The 16390-nt window shown below is 41.6% G+C and overlaps 1 protein-coding gene across 2 annotated transcripts in view; it reads left to right on the top strand.

Moving 5' to 3' along the window:
• scfd1 (sec1 family domain containing 1) overlaps positions 1–16390 on the top strand; it is a 136016-nt gene that overhangs the window by 102261 nt on the left and 17365 nt on the right. For both annotated transcript variants that reach the window (XM_067991389.1, XM_067991390.1), the window contains one exon: positions 11165–11218. In XM_067991389.1, the coding sequence (XP_067847490.1) occupies positions 11165–11218 (54 nt within the window). The remainder of the gene's footprint in view (positions 1–11164; positions 11219–16390) is intronic.

Consider the following 16390-nt stretch of genomic DNA (forward strand, 5'->3'; position numbering starts at 1 on the left):
CTCCTTAGTGCCTCACTCGGTCAAATGCTGCCTTGATGTCAAGGGCAGTCACTCTCACCTCACCTCTGGAATTCAGCTCTTTTGTCCATGTTTGGACCAAGGCTGTAATGAGGTCTGGAGCCGAGTGGTCCTGGCGGAACCCAAACTGAGCATCGGTGAGCAGGTTATTGGTGACTAAGAGCCACTTGATAGCACTGTCGACGACACCTTCCATCACTTTGCTGATGATTGAGAGTAGACTGATGGGGCGGTAAGTGGCCGGATTGGATTTGTCCTGCTTTTTGTGGACAGGACATACCAGGACAATTTTCCACATTGTCAGGTAGATGCCAGTGTTGTGGCTGTACTGGAACAGCTTGGCTCGAGGCTAGCTCTGGAGCACAAGTCTTCAACACTACAGCCGGATGTTGTTGGGGCCCATAGCCTTTGCTGTATCCAGTGCACTTGGCAGTTTCTTGATCTCACGTGACATCCTTCCTAAAGTGTGATGCCCGGAATTGTACACAATACTCCAGCTGATGCCTAACCAGTGCTTTGGAAAGGTTCAGCGTGACTTCCTTGTTTTTGTATTCAATGCTCCTATTTACAAAGCCAAGTATCCCATATGCTTTCTTAACCGCCTTATCAACTTGCCTTGCCACCTTCAAAGATTTGTAAATATGCACCCCCAGGTCACTCTGCTCTTGCACCCCCCTCAAAAGAATACCATTTAGATTATCAAAAACAAAATATTGTGGATGCTGGAAATCTGAAATAAAAACAGAAAATGCTGGAGAAGCTCAGCAAGTCAAGCAGCATCTGTGGAGAAAGAAACAGAGTTAACGTTTCAGGTCAAAGACCTTTCGTCAGAACGGGAAGATGTTAAAAGAGTTAAAGTTTTTGAGCAAGTACAGAGCTAGGGAAAGGGGATGAGGGGAGGAAAGAACAAAAGGGAAGGTCTCTGATAGGGTTGAGGGCAGGAGTAATGGTGCAAGGCAAGGAAGGTGGTAATGGGACAGGTTGAGAAACAAAAGATTGGTCAGAAGTAGCTGCAAATGGCAGCAGCAGAACCATTACCAGCACTAGCTGACCGAAAAAATGGGAGCAGTGGTTATGATCTGAAGTTATTGAAATCAGTGTTGAGTCCGGAAGGTTGTAAAGTGCCTAATCGAAAGATGAGGTGCTGTTCCTCGAGCTTACGTTGAGCTTCGTTGGAACAGTGCAAGAGGCCGAGGTCAGAGTAGGAGTGGGAAGAGGAATTAAAATGGCAAGCGACCAGCAGGTCAGGGTCACACTTGCGGACAGAGCGGAGGTGTTCAGCAAAGCGATCACCCAGTCTGGGTTTGGTCTCCTGAATGTAGAGGAAATACCATTTAGATTGTACTGCCTCTCCGTGTTGTTCCTCCCAAAGTGCATCACTTCACACTTAGCCACATTAAATTGCATCTGCCATATGTGTGCCCATTTCATCAGTCTGTCCACATTCTGAAGTCTGCTAATATCCTCCTCACTGTTTACTACATTGCCAAGTTTTGTATCATCCGCAGATTTCAAAATTGTACTCCCTATACCCAAGTCAAGGTCATTTATGTATAACAAGAAAAGCATTGGTCCTAATACCAACCCCTGGGGGACCCCACCACATACTTCTCTGCAGTCAGAAAAACAACAGTTCATCACTACTCTCTGCCTCCTATCCCTTAGACAATTACGTACCCAAGTTTCCGCCATCCCTTTTAATACCATGTGATTCTATTTTCCGAATAAGTCTGTTATGTGGTACTTTATCAGATGCCTTTTGAAAGTCCATGTATACAACATCTACTGCACTACCTTTATCAACTCTCTTTGCTATTTCAGCAAAGAACTCAATCAGGTTAGTCAGACATGATTTGCCTTTAACAAATCCGTGCTGGCTGTCCCTTATTAACCCATACTTCTCCAAGTGAGAATTAATTTTGTCGTTGTCAGTGGCCTCTGTTAGTTACCAGGTTTATCCCTTTCCCCTTTTTTGAACGGGTGTAACATTTGCAATCCTACAGTCCTCTGGCACCACTCCCACCATATCCAAGGAGGATTGAAAGATTGTGATCAGAGCTTCTGTTATCCTCCGCCTAGCTGTCCTCAGTCATCTGGGATGCATCTGGACAGGATGACTTGTTAACTTTGAGTGGTGCCAACCTATTTAGCATCTCCTTTCTCTCTTTATCCTATCCAATATCTCTACTTCCCCCTCCTCTACTGCGGCATTAACTTCATCCTCTTTTGTGAAGGCAGATGCAAAGTACTCATTCAGTACCTCAGTCATGCCCTCTGCCTCCACAAGAAGATTTCCTTTTTTGTCCCTAATCAGCCCCACCGTTCCTTTAACTATCCTTTTACTTTTTATATGTCTATAAAATATTTTTAGGTTTCCTTTTATGTTACCTGCTAAAGTTTTCTCATGTACTCTCTTTGCCTTTCTTATATCCTTTTTCAGTTTCCCCCTGCACTCTCTGTATTCTGCCTGGATTTCGACTCTATTCTCTACCTGACATCTGTCATAAACCTTTTTCTGTTTTATTTTAACCTCTATTTCCTTTGTCATCCAAGGAGCTCTAACTTTGGATGATCCATCTCAGCATCTGTCCTGTCAAGCCCCCTCAGAATCTTTTATGTTTCAATGAGATCACCTCTCATTCTTCTAAGCTCCAGAGAATATAGGCCCATTCTACTCATTCTCTCCTCATAGGACAATCCTCTCATCCCAGGAATCAATCTAGTGAGCCTTTGTTGCACTGCCGAAGGCAAGTATATCCTTCCTTAGGTAAGGAGACCAAAACTGTACACAGTACTCAAGGTGTGGTCTCCCCAAAGCCCTAAACAATTGCAGCAAGACTTCCTTACTCTTGTACTCCAACCCCCTTGCAATAAAGGCCAACATACCATTTGCCTTCCTAATTGCTTGCTGTATCTGCATGTTAACTTTCTGTGTTTCATGTACAAGGACACTCAAATCCCTCTGAACACCAACATTTAATAGTTTCTCACCATTTAAAAAAAATCTGTTTTTCTATTCTTCCTATCAAAGTGAATAACCTCACATTTCCCCACATTATACTCCATCTGCCACCTTCTTGCCCACTCACTTAACCTGTCTATATCCCTTTGCAGACTCTGTGTCCTCCTCACAACTTACTTTCCCACCTAACTTTGTATCATCAGCAAACTTGGATACGTTACACTCGGTCCCTTCATCTAAGTCAGTAATGTAGATTATAAATAGCTGAGACCCAAGCACTGATCCATGCGGCACCCCACTAGTTACAGCCTGCCAACCTGAAAATGACCCGTTTATTCTTACTCTCTGTTTTCTGTCTGTTAACTAATCCTCTATCCATGGTAATATATTACCCCCAACCCCATGAGCCCTTATCTTGTGTAACAACCTTTTGTGTGGCACCTTATCAAATGCCTTTTGAAAATCCAAACATACTACATCCACTGGTTCCCCTTTATCTATCCTGCTAGTTACAGCCTCAAAAAAAACTCCAATAGATTTGTCAAACACTATTTCCCTTTCATTAAACCATGTTGACTCTTCCTAATCATATTATGATTTTCTAAGTGCCCCGTTACCACATCCTTAATAATAGATTCCAGCATTTTCCTGACTATTGATGTCAGGCTGACGATCCGGATTCTTTCCCCTCAGTCTGGTTCAGTAAAAACTGACGTCGAATACATTTTAAAGTTCATCACAACTTTAATAGCAGGGTTCTTAGTCTGCAGCATTGATTTGGACTCCTGATAGAGTCCCTCTATGCTGGCAGAGCAAGAACAAGAAACATACAGAAATCCACATGTTTTTATACAAATCAATAGGGGTTGGAACATACTTAACGAGGGTCAACACCAATCATAAGCCGGGCACAGGTTGCCATGCGAGGTTACATTATTTCCGGCCAATCGTAGACAATCCATGTGCTGACCATGTTGCTGTTAGACATCAAAGGGGATACTTCCTCACCTTCCAACTTGGAATGTTCTTCCCTGTTCCTTCTGTTCCTTATCTCCCAACCTGGAATGTCTTTCAACTTTGGCTAAGCTCGTTACCTATATTGATCTGCCATAAACATGGAGACATTCAGACCAGTCCTTGAATCACATCAAAGACTCTACATTGATAAGACCATGCAAACCTGCTGACTACGCAAACTAGGCCACCTGTACCAATCTCAGTTACTAACTAATTAACCCTTTCTAACCATTTTACATTCTGCTTCTTTGCCACGTAGGCATTTTAATATTTTACCGAAAACTGACCACGTAGGGATTCTCAAGGCTATGTTCTCTGTTATAGCCACTATATCATAACCCCATGTGGCAACTTGCGCCTGTAGCTCATCAACCTTATTTGTAGCACTCCTCGCATTAACATACATGCGTTCCAACAGCATGCTCGTCGGCTTTGCTGTTTCCTCCATCTAATTCCTGCTCTTTCTACACTATTCTTTCTGTTGCTATTTGTCCCTCCTAGTTTTAAAGGCACCTTGTGTCTTCTCTTTGCTGCTGCATCCTGGTGTCCATCCCCCTGCCAAATTAGTTTAAACCCTCCCCCACAGCACTAGTTAACTTCCCCATGAGGACATTGGCCCCAGCCCTCTCCAACTTGTAGAAGTCCCTCCTGCCCCAGAATTGGTCCCAATGCTCCAGGAATCTGGAACCCTCCCTCCTGCACCACTTCTTCAGCCATGCATTCACCTGCACTGTCTTCCTGTTTTTACACTCACTAGCACATGGCGCTGGAAGTAATCCAGAGAGTACCACCTTTGAGATCCTGTTCTTTAATCTTTTTCCCATCTCCTGAAACTCTGCCTGATGGACCTCAACCCTTTTCCTACCTATGTCATTGGTTCCAACATGGGCCATGCCTTCTGGCTGTTCCCCTTCCCCTCGCAGAATGTCCTGCACCCATTCAATGATATCCTTTACCCTCGCACCAGGGAAGCAGCACACCATTCGGGACACACGTTTGCAGTTGCAGAAACACCTGTCTTAACCCCCTGACTATTGAATCCCCTATAACAAATGCATTTCTACACTTTCTTGTACCCCCCGTGTGCAGCTGAGTCTCCCATGGTACCATGGATTTGCTTCTGACTGCACTCCCCCTAGGTCTCATCACCCTCACTGGTATTCAACATTGAATACTGATTTGTGAGTGCCACACTCCCAGGGGATTCCTGGACTGCCAGCCTGTTCCTCCTAGTCTGCCTGGTGATCACTCACTCCCTCTCATCCTGAACTCTCTGTAGCTGCGGGGTGACCACCTCCTAAAACGTGCTATCCACAAAACTCTCAGCTTCCCGTGTGCCCTGTGGTGAAGCCAGCTCGGAAGCTCTGAGCTCGAGCACTTGGCGGCACTTCCTGCATATGTGGTTTTCCAGGATGCTTTTTAAAAGAGTAACCAAGGCAGTGTAAGCAAAGTTTTCTTCGACCAGGCCCATACTTCTACCATTTTTCCTTTAAACTTGCCAAGTGGTCATGGCTTGGGTTGCTCACCTTGCATTGGTGGTGGTTGAGGAAAATTAAGTTACATCTCAAAAAAACCTTACATCAACCCTGAAGGTGTGGTGCAAATCCCAATTAATGCAACTTTCTGGTGATGTTTCCAAGCAGTATCTCAGGCATTTTAGTTTGATTGCTCACACCTAATCAACCTTCCCACATTGTTTAAACCCAGGTGGTGGGCTGACCATTAGTAGAATGGAAAGAATGAAAACTGTCTACATTTAGTATTGTAAACAATTTTACAACACCAAGTTATAGTCTAACAATTTTATTTGAAAATCACAAGCTTTCGGAGGCTTCCTCCTTCCTCAGGTGAATGTGGAAATGAAATCCTCGAACCTTTCGCATTTATAAATCACAGAACAATACCTGGTGATTACAGATAGTCTTTCCAACTGCCCGTTGCCGAGGCAATCAAAGTGTTCAGACAGAGAGGTGTTACCTACAGGGCCACCGAATATACAAACAACCATAAAAAAAAGAGAGAGAGAGAGAGAGAGAGAGGCAGAAACATAGAAACATCCGGAAGAGAAAGACAGCAAATGACCCGTTATAGTAAAAACAGATAACTTTTGTTCGCTGGTGGGGTTATGTGTAGCGTGACATGAACCCAAGATCCCGGTTGAGGCCGTCCTCATGGGTGCGGAACTTGGCTATCAATTTCTGCTCGACGATTTTGCGTTGTCGTGTGTCTCGAAGGCCGCCTTGGAGTACGCTTACCCGAAGGTCGGTGGTTGAATGATACATTTAGTATCTTCCAGACAAGGTCAGGGATTCATAAGAAAAATAGGTGCAGATCTGTGCACTAACAGTTTGTGGCATAGTGCAATTCTTAATAGTCATCTGTTTAGGATATTTTGAGGAAGACTGAATTGGAGGCCATTTTACAGGACCACTTCGAGTAATTGCAACTCACTTCAATAGTACATACCTTCCTCAAGTCCCTTAAAGATAGATCTGTATTCAGAACACTGGAAACTTGGGAAAATGTTTTAGCCATTACATTGAATATTGTGTCTTACAGGAAGTGGAGTGGGTGGCTATTCGGCTAGCTATACATGCTGTGTACAAGAATGCACCTCTAAGCCAAATTACTACATAGAATTTATGTTCTCTGTGTAAAATAGCATTGTATCCTTTGCTTCGGGGTGGGGAAAATCAATAAGCTACTATTTGCAAGAATGAAATTGTTGTGCTCCCTCCTTCAAAAATTAAGATGCCTAAAAAGAATTTACGATTCTAAGGTGGTTCAACTGATTTTTTTAAATTGTATTGGTATTAATTAAAAGTTAAATTTGTTTTGGCAGAGAAAATAGATAGATGGAGAGGAAAATGCTTTGGGGAACTCTGCATTAATCTGTCATAAAATCTGATCTGGGGGAAGAAGTGATTTTACCAATGAATATTTTAAAGAGGGCTCAAGTATTTAATGAATTACTCAAAAAAAAAGAAACATACGATTTCAATTAAAAGCACCTGTTGTTTTCCCAAAGTAAAATAATATAATTATACTGTTAACTTCATGCATTATGAATGCCGACATGGTCTCACTAGGCTTAAAATATGTAGTCTTCTGCCAGTCCTGCAAGTCTGTGGAAAATTTTAGTGAAATAACTACTGGCAGTATAAAACCAAAGAGGCATTAAACACTGATATCTTTGTAGTTTACTACAGCACCTCTTTATGATAGTTATATAAGGGAATCCACGTGAGCGATGCATACAGCAGCTTCCTTTTTTATGCATACATTTTACTGCAGAATCCGATGCCTTAAATATATAAAAGGGACAAACAGCACAGTCTATAATAAAAGCTCCATTCCAAACCACAGGTAAATAAATGTAACCTGAAAATAATCTAATTGCTTAACTTGACTCCTTCCATTTGTGAATCAACAGCCAAATGATAAACTTTTGGATAGTTTGCAAGGATCAAAGTGGCCCATTTATGTATGCTTTAAAGATGAAAAGGCATGCTATTAGCATCCAGCAACTGTAACTGGTGGTCAGCAATAGGAAGGTTAATTTTGTGGTTAAGTACACAATTTGAACTCTTGCTGTAGTCATACCTCACATGCATCTAAAGCACAGAAGACTTTAAGAGAGTCTGCATTTATTGGTATTTAACTCCATCAAATTGGCTTGCGAATAGGATCTTTTTGGTGACATTCAAAGGAGCCTTTTAGCATTTCTAGATCTGTTTGAATTAAAGCCATGTTAAACTTAGCAACTTATCCAATGTTTATTTTATTTTTTGTGGTGTGAGGGAGGAGAAACATTGAAGTTGGAGTCATTTATATTTTTTTTTCAAAAGTGACTCTAATGCTGTGCAATGTATTAAAGGAAACCACAAAAGAACAGTAATTAATGTGCATATTCTTGAGCATTGTTCAAGTAAATGAATATTTATTTTAGAATGCAATAGATGTGTAAGTAAGTAATATTTGAGTATACATAGGAACATAGAAACAGGAATAGGCCATTTAGACCCTTGAGCCTGTTCCGTCTTTCAGTGACATCATGGCTGATCTGTACCTCAACTCCATTTACCTGCCTTTGATCCATATCCCTCAATACCCTTACCTATCAAAAATCTATCAATCTCAGGCCTCAAATAGATTGCCCCTCAACCATCTAAACTCAAGGGAGTACAAACCAAGTTTATGCAACCTGTCCTCATAATTTAACCTTTAAAGCCCTGGTATCATTCTGGTGAATCTGCACTGTACCCCCTCCAATGCCTGTATTTACATGATGTGGAGATGCCGGTGATGGACTGGGGTTGACAATTGTAAACAATTTTACAACACCAAGTTATAGTCCAGCAATTTTATTTTAAATTCACAAGCTTTCGGAGACTTCCTCCTTCCTCAAGTAAATGTTCAGGAGCTCCTCGAAGCCTACGCATAGGCTTCGAGGAGCCTATTAAATGCGTAGGCTTCGAGGAGCTCCTGAACATTTACCTGAGGAAGGAGGAAGTCTCCGAAAGCTTGTGAATTTAAAATAAAATTGCTGGACTATAACTTGGTGTTGTAAAATTGTTTACAATTGTATTTACATAGGAACAGGAGTAGGCCATTCAGCCCCTCGTGCCTGCTCTGCCATTTTATAAGATCATGGCTGATCTGTGATCTAACTCCATATACCTGCCTTTGGCCCATATCCCTTAATACCTTTGGTTGCCAAAAAGCTATCTATCTCAGATTTAAATTTAGCAATTGAGCTAGTATCAATTGCCGTTTGCGGAAGAGAGTTCCAAACTTCTACCACCCTTTGTGTGTAGAAATGCTTTCTAATCTCGCTCCTGAAAAGTCTGGCTCTAATTTTTAGACTGTGCCCCCTACTCCTAAAATCCCCAACCAGCGGAAATAGTTTCTCTCTATCCACCCTATCCGTTCCCCTTAATATCTTATAAACTTCGATCAGATCACCCCTTAACCTTCGAAACTCCAGAGAATACAACCCCAATTTGTGCAATCTCTCCTCGTAACTTAACCCTTGAAGTCCGGGTATGATTCTAGTAAACCTACGCTGCACTCCCTCCAAGGCCAATATGTCCTTTCGAAGGTGCGGTGCCCAGAACTGCTCACAGTACTCCAGGTGCGGTCTAACCAGGGTTTTGTATAGCTGCAGCATAACTTCTGCCCCCTTGTACTCTCGTCCTCTCGATATAAAGGCCAGCATTCCATTAGCCTCCTTGATTATTTTCTGCACCTGTTCATGACACTTCAATGATCTATGTACCTGAACCCCTAAGTCCCTTTGGACATCTACTGTTTTTAACTTTTTACCTTTGAGGTTTGAAGCCCAAAACTGTATTCCAGATGGAGTCTGACTAAGGCTCTGTACAACTGAAGCATCACTCCTTCACTTTTGAATTTCAACCCACTTGAGATAAAGGCTAACATTCAATTAGTTTTGTACCTTTGCACTAGCTTTTAGTGATTTTTGTGCATGAACATCTAAATCCCTTTTGCTCCTCCACAGCACCGATATAAATTCTAATTATTGTTCCTGCTCGCAAACATAAATGAATTGAGCTATGTAGAAAGATTAGAGAAGTTCCTGGTCTAAAGTCTAGCAAGAAGGGGTGACCTCGATGAAGTATATAAAGTATTAAATGCTGTGGATAAGGTGAATCTCGAATATTACTTTGAGATCAGTTAGGCTAGTAGGACAAGAGGACTTTAATGTGAAGTAAATTTAAAACCAATCTTAGAAAACGCTTATTTGCTTTGGGGTGTTACATGTTTGAAATAATCTCCCAGATAAGGTAGTGGAATTGAAGACTGTAGGAGAGTTCAAGATGCAGTTGAATGCTAGGCTGGGTGAGTTGAAATACTGGAGGGACAAGTTGATAGACTGAGTGGCCTTTCCTTATCCTTGACTTTTCCTTCTGTTCTAAATTTTATACCTTGATCGTTATTTGTTAAATATTTATTACAAATTCAGCAGGAAAACAGTTAATCAGCTTTTTTAAAAATCTTGTCAGAAAAGCTACTAATTTAGTTCTTTAACAAATGGATTTGAATTTCTGTACAATATTTATAAATCAGAAATACTAACTAAATCTCTGTTATATTGGGAATGTAATTCTGAAGTGATTCCAGTATGAATTCAACTTCAGGGTTAAAATTTGTTATCTATTGATGTCGTAGTAGTATAAATTGTTGCCCTTATGGGGGTGAGGCATCCTACTCAACTTGATTCTGAGGCGTCTTATGTAAACAGTGCAGTGCAGACAGACCTTATTTGGCATTACCCTGAGTCAGTCCAGGTACAAAAATATGGTTTAACTTCAAATCTATGGCTGTGCATCAGAGGTTAGTTTTATCAGAGGTAAATATCCATCTGTCTGACATGTTTTTGTTCATATTAACTGGGCTTTTTGGAGGAGGGAAGAAATTCTATCCATAACCACATAACATAGCCTTTATACCAGCCATGCCACTGAAATGTTAGGTGAAGTGGAAGTTCTGGGAGAACTTGAGATGAACAAAAATAGCACATATTAAGGATTTTTTTCTGAACTAAAATGGCACAAGTTCTTATTTAAAGTGACTTTTTAATTTTGCTCAAATAACTTTGTTCTTCCCCTCATCTCCCTCTTCCCCCCCCCCCCCCCCCCCCCCGAGTTGTTCCCTATTTAATACTCAGGACATACACTTGCAGTGAGAAATTTAGGTGTCAGTTTTTTCCTTTGCAAATAATGCAATTTTGCATAAAAAGTCCAAGAAATGGTGAATAATCGGTTTCTGACTGGATCTAAAGAATAGCAAATCGCTTGCCCTATTCGTATTGTCAGATTCATGACACATGACTTTTATCTTGCTTTAGTTCTTTTTTCTGACAGGAAGATTGGCAGTGGGAGTTATGTTGGATGTCAGCAGCCAATTCACTCTACCATTGATATGGGATGACATCTACACTGAAGAAATGTGATCATTGTTAGTTAACATGTTCGTCTTAATCTTTTTAATGTCAGAATACCTTGGTTCATATAATATAAATACCAGTGTTAAGAAATAAGCTTAATCAAAGGAGTCTTATAAAGATACTGGAACCTGTGTGAATATTTCACTGCCATTCTTTATAGCCAATAACTGATGAATTTCTGATTATCTCCTTTCCAGAATCTACCAGTGACTCGTGTCTTGGACAACTTAATAGAGATGAAATCCAATCCTGTGAGTAAAATTGCCAGTATTAACCTTATAAGATCAGAAATACAAGATTAAATTATGAGATTACCCCAATATCTGTACTTCACTGAGGAACATAGATGCATTGGAACAAGAGTAGGCCATTTAGCCCCTCGAGCTTGTTCCACCATTCTACTAGATCATGGCTAATCCGTACCTCAAATTCATTTCCCCGCCTTTAATCCATATCCCTTGATACCCTTTACCTAACACCAAATCATTCGAATTCAGTTTGGTAAATTTCAGTTGACTCAGCATCCAAAGGGGGGCAAAGTGTTTCAGATTTCCTCTATTTGTTGTGTGAAACCGCCTTCACTGTTTGATGATCCACACAATCAAGGGGTGTGTTGTAAGAATTGAGTGTTGCTGTACTGAAGTACATAGGTGGAATTGATAATGGTTAAAGGATAATGCAAAACTCCCTTGTGTTACGACATTTCTGCAGTAAACACTATCTACCATATGCATATGGTTCAACCTGACCGAGTGGCTGGGAGGGGTATGGAGTCAGTGGCAAAGGAACAGAACTTGTGGTAGGAGTCAAAAACAATACCATAAATTTTCACAATGTTCATTTGGAGGAAGTCGTAACTCATCCAGGATTTGATCTTGGGCAGGCAAACTGACAGTCCAGAGGTAGCTGTAGAGTGAGGAACAGTGTTGGAGAAGCAGAGGGGTGTCATTGGCATACATGTAGAGGCTGACCCTGTGCCTATAGATAGTGTCACTGAGGGCAGCATGTAGATGAGAAAGAGGTAGGATGCCAAGGATAGATGCTTGGGGGATTCTGGAGGTGGTGATGCTCAGTTTTTTTGTGGTGGGAAGAGAAGCCATTGCTAGAGATGCATTGTTTAGGTTTGGATAGAGAGGAGTAGAACCACACAAAGGGGAATCCCGTGGAGCTGAACAGTGGAGGAGAGGTAATGGAGCATGATAACGTGGTTGACTGGTGTCATAGAATCACAGAAAGGATACAGCACGGAAGGAGGCCATTCGGCCCATCCAGTCTGTGCCGGCTCTATGCAAGAGCAATACAGCTGGTCCCACTCCTCACCCTATCCCTGTGGCCCTGCAAATTTTTTCCGTTCAAGTACTTATCCAGTTCCCTTTTGAAGGCCATGATTGAATCTACCTCCACCACCCCCTCAGGCAGTGCATTCCAGACCCTAACCACTCGCTGTGTTTTTTAAAAAAAAGTTTTACCTCATGTCACCTTTGGTTCTTTTGCCAGTCACCTTAAATCCATGTCCTCTGGCTCTTGACCGTTCTGCCAATGGGAACAGTTTCTCTCTATCTACTCTGTCTAGACCCTTCATGATTTTGAATACCTCTATCAAATTTCCTCTCAATCTTCTCTATTCCAAGGAGAACAACCCCAGCTTCTCCAGTCTATCCACGTAACTAAAGTCCCTCATCCCTGGAATCATTCTAGTAAATCTCTTCTGTACCCTCTCTAAGACCTTCACATCTTTTCTAAAGTGTGGTGCCCAGAACTGGACATAATACTCTAGTTGCGGTCGAACCAGCGTTTTTTATAAAGTGTTTTTCATGACGCTTTGTACTCTATGCTCTATTTATAAAGCCCAGGATCCCGCATGCTTTTTTAACCGCTTTCTCAACCTGCACTGCCCTCTTCAACGATTTGCGTACACATACTCCCAGATCTCTCTGTTCCTGTACCCCTTTTAGAATTGTACCCTTTAGTTTATATTGCCTCTCCTCATTCTTCCTATCGAAATGTATCACATCGCATTTTTCTGCGTTAAATTTCATCTGCCACGTGTCTGCCCATGCCACCAGCCTGTCTGTATCCTCTTGAAGTCTGTCGCTATCCTCCTCACTGTTCACTACACTTCCAAGTTTTGTGTTATCTGCAGATTTTGAAATTGTGCCCTGTACACCCAAGTTCAAGTCATTAATAATATATTTCAAGAAAAGCAGTGGTCCTAGTACTGACCCCTGGGGAACACCACTGTACACCTCCCTCTAGTCTGGAATAACAACCGTTCACCACTATTCTCTGTTTCCTGTCACTTAGCCAATTCTGTATCCATGTTGCTACTGCCCCTTTTATTCCGTAGTCTTCAATCTTGATGACAAGCCTATTATGCGGCACTTTATCAAACACCTTTTGAAAGTCCATATACACCACATTAACTGCATTGTCCCCATCTACCCTCTCTGTTACCTCATCAAAAAACTCTATCAAGTTAGTTAAACACGATTTGCCTTTAACAAATCCGTGCTGGCTTTCCCTAATCAATCCACACTCGTCCAAGTGACTGCTAATTCTGTCCCGGATTATCATTTCTAAAAGTTTCCCCACCACCAAGGTTAAACTGACTGGCCTGTAGTTGCTGGGTTTATTCTTACAACCTTTTTTGAATGAGGGAGTAACATTTGCAATTCTCCAGTCCTCTGGAACCACCCCCGTATCTACGGATGTTTGGAAGATTATGGCCAGTACCTCTACAATTTCCACCCTTCCCTCAGCAACCTTGGGTGCATCCTATCTGGACTGGGTGACTTATCTACTGTAAGTACAGCTAGCCTTTCTAGTCCCTGCTCTTTATCAATTTTTAGCCCATCCAGTATCTCAACTATATCTTTCTTTACTGAGACTCTGGCAGCATCATCTTCCTTGGTAAAGAAAGATGCAAAGTACTCATTTAGTACCTCAGCCATGCCCTCTGCCTCCGTGACTAGATCTCCTTTTTGCTCCCTAATCAGCTCCACCCCTCCTCTTACAACCTGTTTACTGTTTACATGCCTATAGAAGACTTTTGGGTTCCCTTTTATGTTGGTCACCAGTCTATTCTCATATGATCAACAATATGGAGAGGCTGAGGAGGTCTGTGCTACCCAGTTCCACATGTACATCTTCACTTAAATTGCATATTTAGTACTGTTATTTGGACGATTGCAGATGAAGTAAAAATATCTGGAGAATTGCTACTCATGGGTACAGATTACTCGTATGAGCCCATAGCGGACTAGAATATTTAACCCTTAAATGAAATTTCCTGGTGTAACAGTTACTTCAACTAAACAGCTGTTTGCAATAAGACTTTATCTGTATGCAGTACTGGGAATTATGGAAAGTCATGTTTATGATTTGTAAAATTCAGTTTTTACTCTGAAGTACTTTCCAAAATTTTTTTAAATTGTGCATTTTATGTTTTATTTTTTGTGGATCAAAAGAGTTAGTCAACAGAATTAATGAGCAGAACAATGGTTTTCTTTGTGTAGGAGAATGGGAGAGAAAATTAAGCGGATATTTAATTATGAAATCCTTAGTGTCTTGGCACAAAAGTGTGTACAAAGGCCAGAGGCACGTTAAATGAAACTGTCTGGACTTTTCCAACAAGAGGTCCAAACCAGTAGTGTGAGTTTTAATTTGCTCGGTTGGTTAATCTTATTTTTAATGTTGAAAATACATAGTGTATGTCATTTGAAGAAGAAAACAAACTTCAGATCATCTACGAACTGACTTATCTTGGACATCAGTTATGTATTAAATTACATGCATTACCTGTTACGCCTGTAGCTGGTGCTGTGCTGGGTATTTTCAATGTTAAATGTCACTTAATATTAGCTGCCAAAACAATACATCCTACTGGGAATTGGTGAATTGAGTCTGCAGGTATCTCCGCATCCTGACCATCGATGACTTTGTGGCAATTTCTTGCTGTACGCAACAGAACTGCATAATGTCTGTGGTAAATTGTGAACCTCAGACTCCCCAACCTCACCCCCCTGCAGAGATGCTCCAGGGTGGTGGCCCAATTGAGATGCATCCCCAGCTGAGATGTTTCACCAGCTATCCCACCATTTAGATCTTTTGCCATTGCTCCCTTCTCTGCCCCCACCTGCTGCAGAGATTGTTTTCTGCAACCCCCATATTTTCTTTAATTTTTGTCTCCTACCTCCTCCCACTCTTCTCCCCTTCCTCTCCTCCTCTGTGTCTCTCCTCTTGCCCCACTGCTGTCCCTCATGCTCTCTTCCCTATCCATTCCCCTCCTCTCATCCCTCCTTTCCTCTTGCTCCTTCCACTCCCCTTCTCATGCCCTTCCCTCCTCCCTCGCTCTCCACCTCCCTCCCCTTTTCCCCTTCCCTCCCCACCTCCCTCCCCTTTTCCCCTTCCCTCCCCACCTCCCTCCCCTTTTCCCCTTCCCTCCCCACCTCCCTCCCCTTTTCCCCTTCCCTCCCCACCTCCCTCCCCTTCTTCCTGCTCTCCCTTATTTCCCCTTCTCTCCCTTTTTCCTTCACTCCCTCCCGCCTCTCCCCTTCCATTGTACATTGTATGTTGTTCCTCACATTCTATGTGAATTGAAAAATTACAAGCCTTTTTTAGACCTGCTGAATAATAATATCAGTAATAAAGTATCAAATGTGGTTATAGCAGACATTTTACAGAATCTCATTTTTTAAACTATGTTTAAACCTGATTTTTTTTTATTGGTAATTTTGAGTTTTTATCCTTTAGTTCCCTCCTTAGGTCTCTACTCTAGGCAGCATTTACCAATCAATTGTAAACAATTTTACAACACCAAGTTATAGTCCAAAAATTTTTATTTGAAATCTCCACATCATGTTTACCAATCAAGAGGGACTGTCAATGCCATTCTTAGCTCGTCACTAGGCTTAACACTCCCATTTTCTTTGGGAACACCAAGTTCAATACTTTGCCCCAATGATTGATCTGAGATCAGGAACTTACTATATGAGGAAATATTGGAGCCATGACTTACAATTAAATATTGGATTGAGGCAATAGGTGAAATACTGTAATATAAAGGCATGACTGTTGGGTGATTGAAGGAGCATCAGAAGAACATGTAGTTAATCATCTTGATGTTTTTCTCCTTTGCTACTGATGCTGAAAATAGTGTGAATTGGGCATGAATAGAAAGAGAGGTGCTAATAAATCACAGTGTGAACAAAGCATTTAAATTGGTCACTTTGGTCTTTGAACCTAATGGTGCAAACTGATGCAGTGTCATACTCTAGTCTGTCAACACATTCTGCATGGGAGTTAGAATGCAATCACTTCTGCAATCTCCCACATGGTGAGTTACAAATCTTGGCTGGCCTCCCAGAAAAAGCCACCATAGCCTTACTGGGGGATGGGAACAATTGGAACTATTTCCTTGCATC

The sequence above is a fragment of the Heptranchias perlo genome, chromosome 10, assembly GCF_035084215.1.
Source record: "Heptranchias perlo isolate sHepPer1 chromosome 10, sHepPer1.hap1, whole genome shotgun sequence".
Classification (NCBI taxonomy): Eukaryota; Metazoa; Chordata; class Chondrichthyes; order Hexanchiformes; family Hexanchidae; genus Heptranchias; species Heptranchias perlo.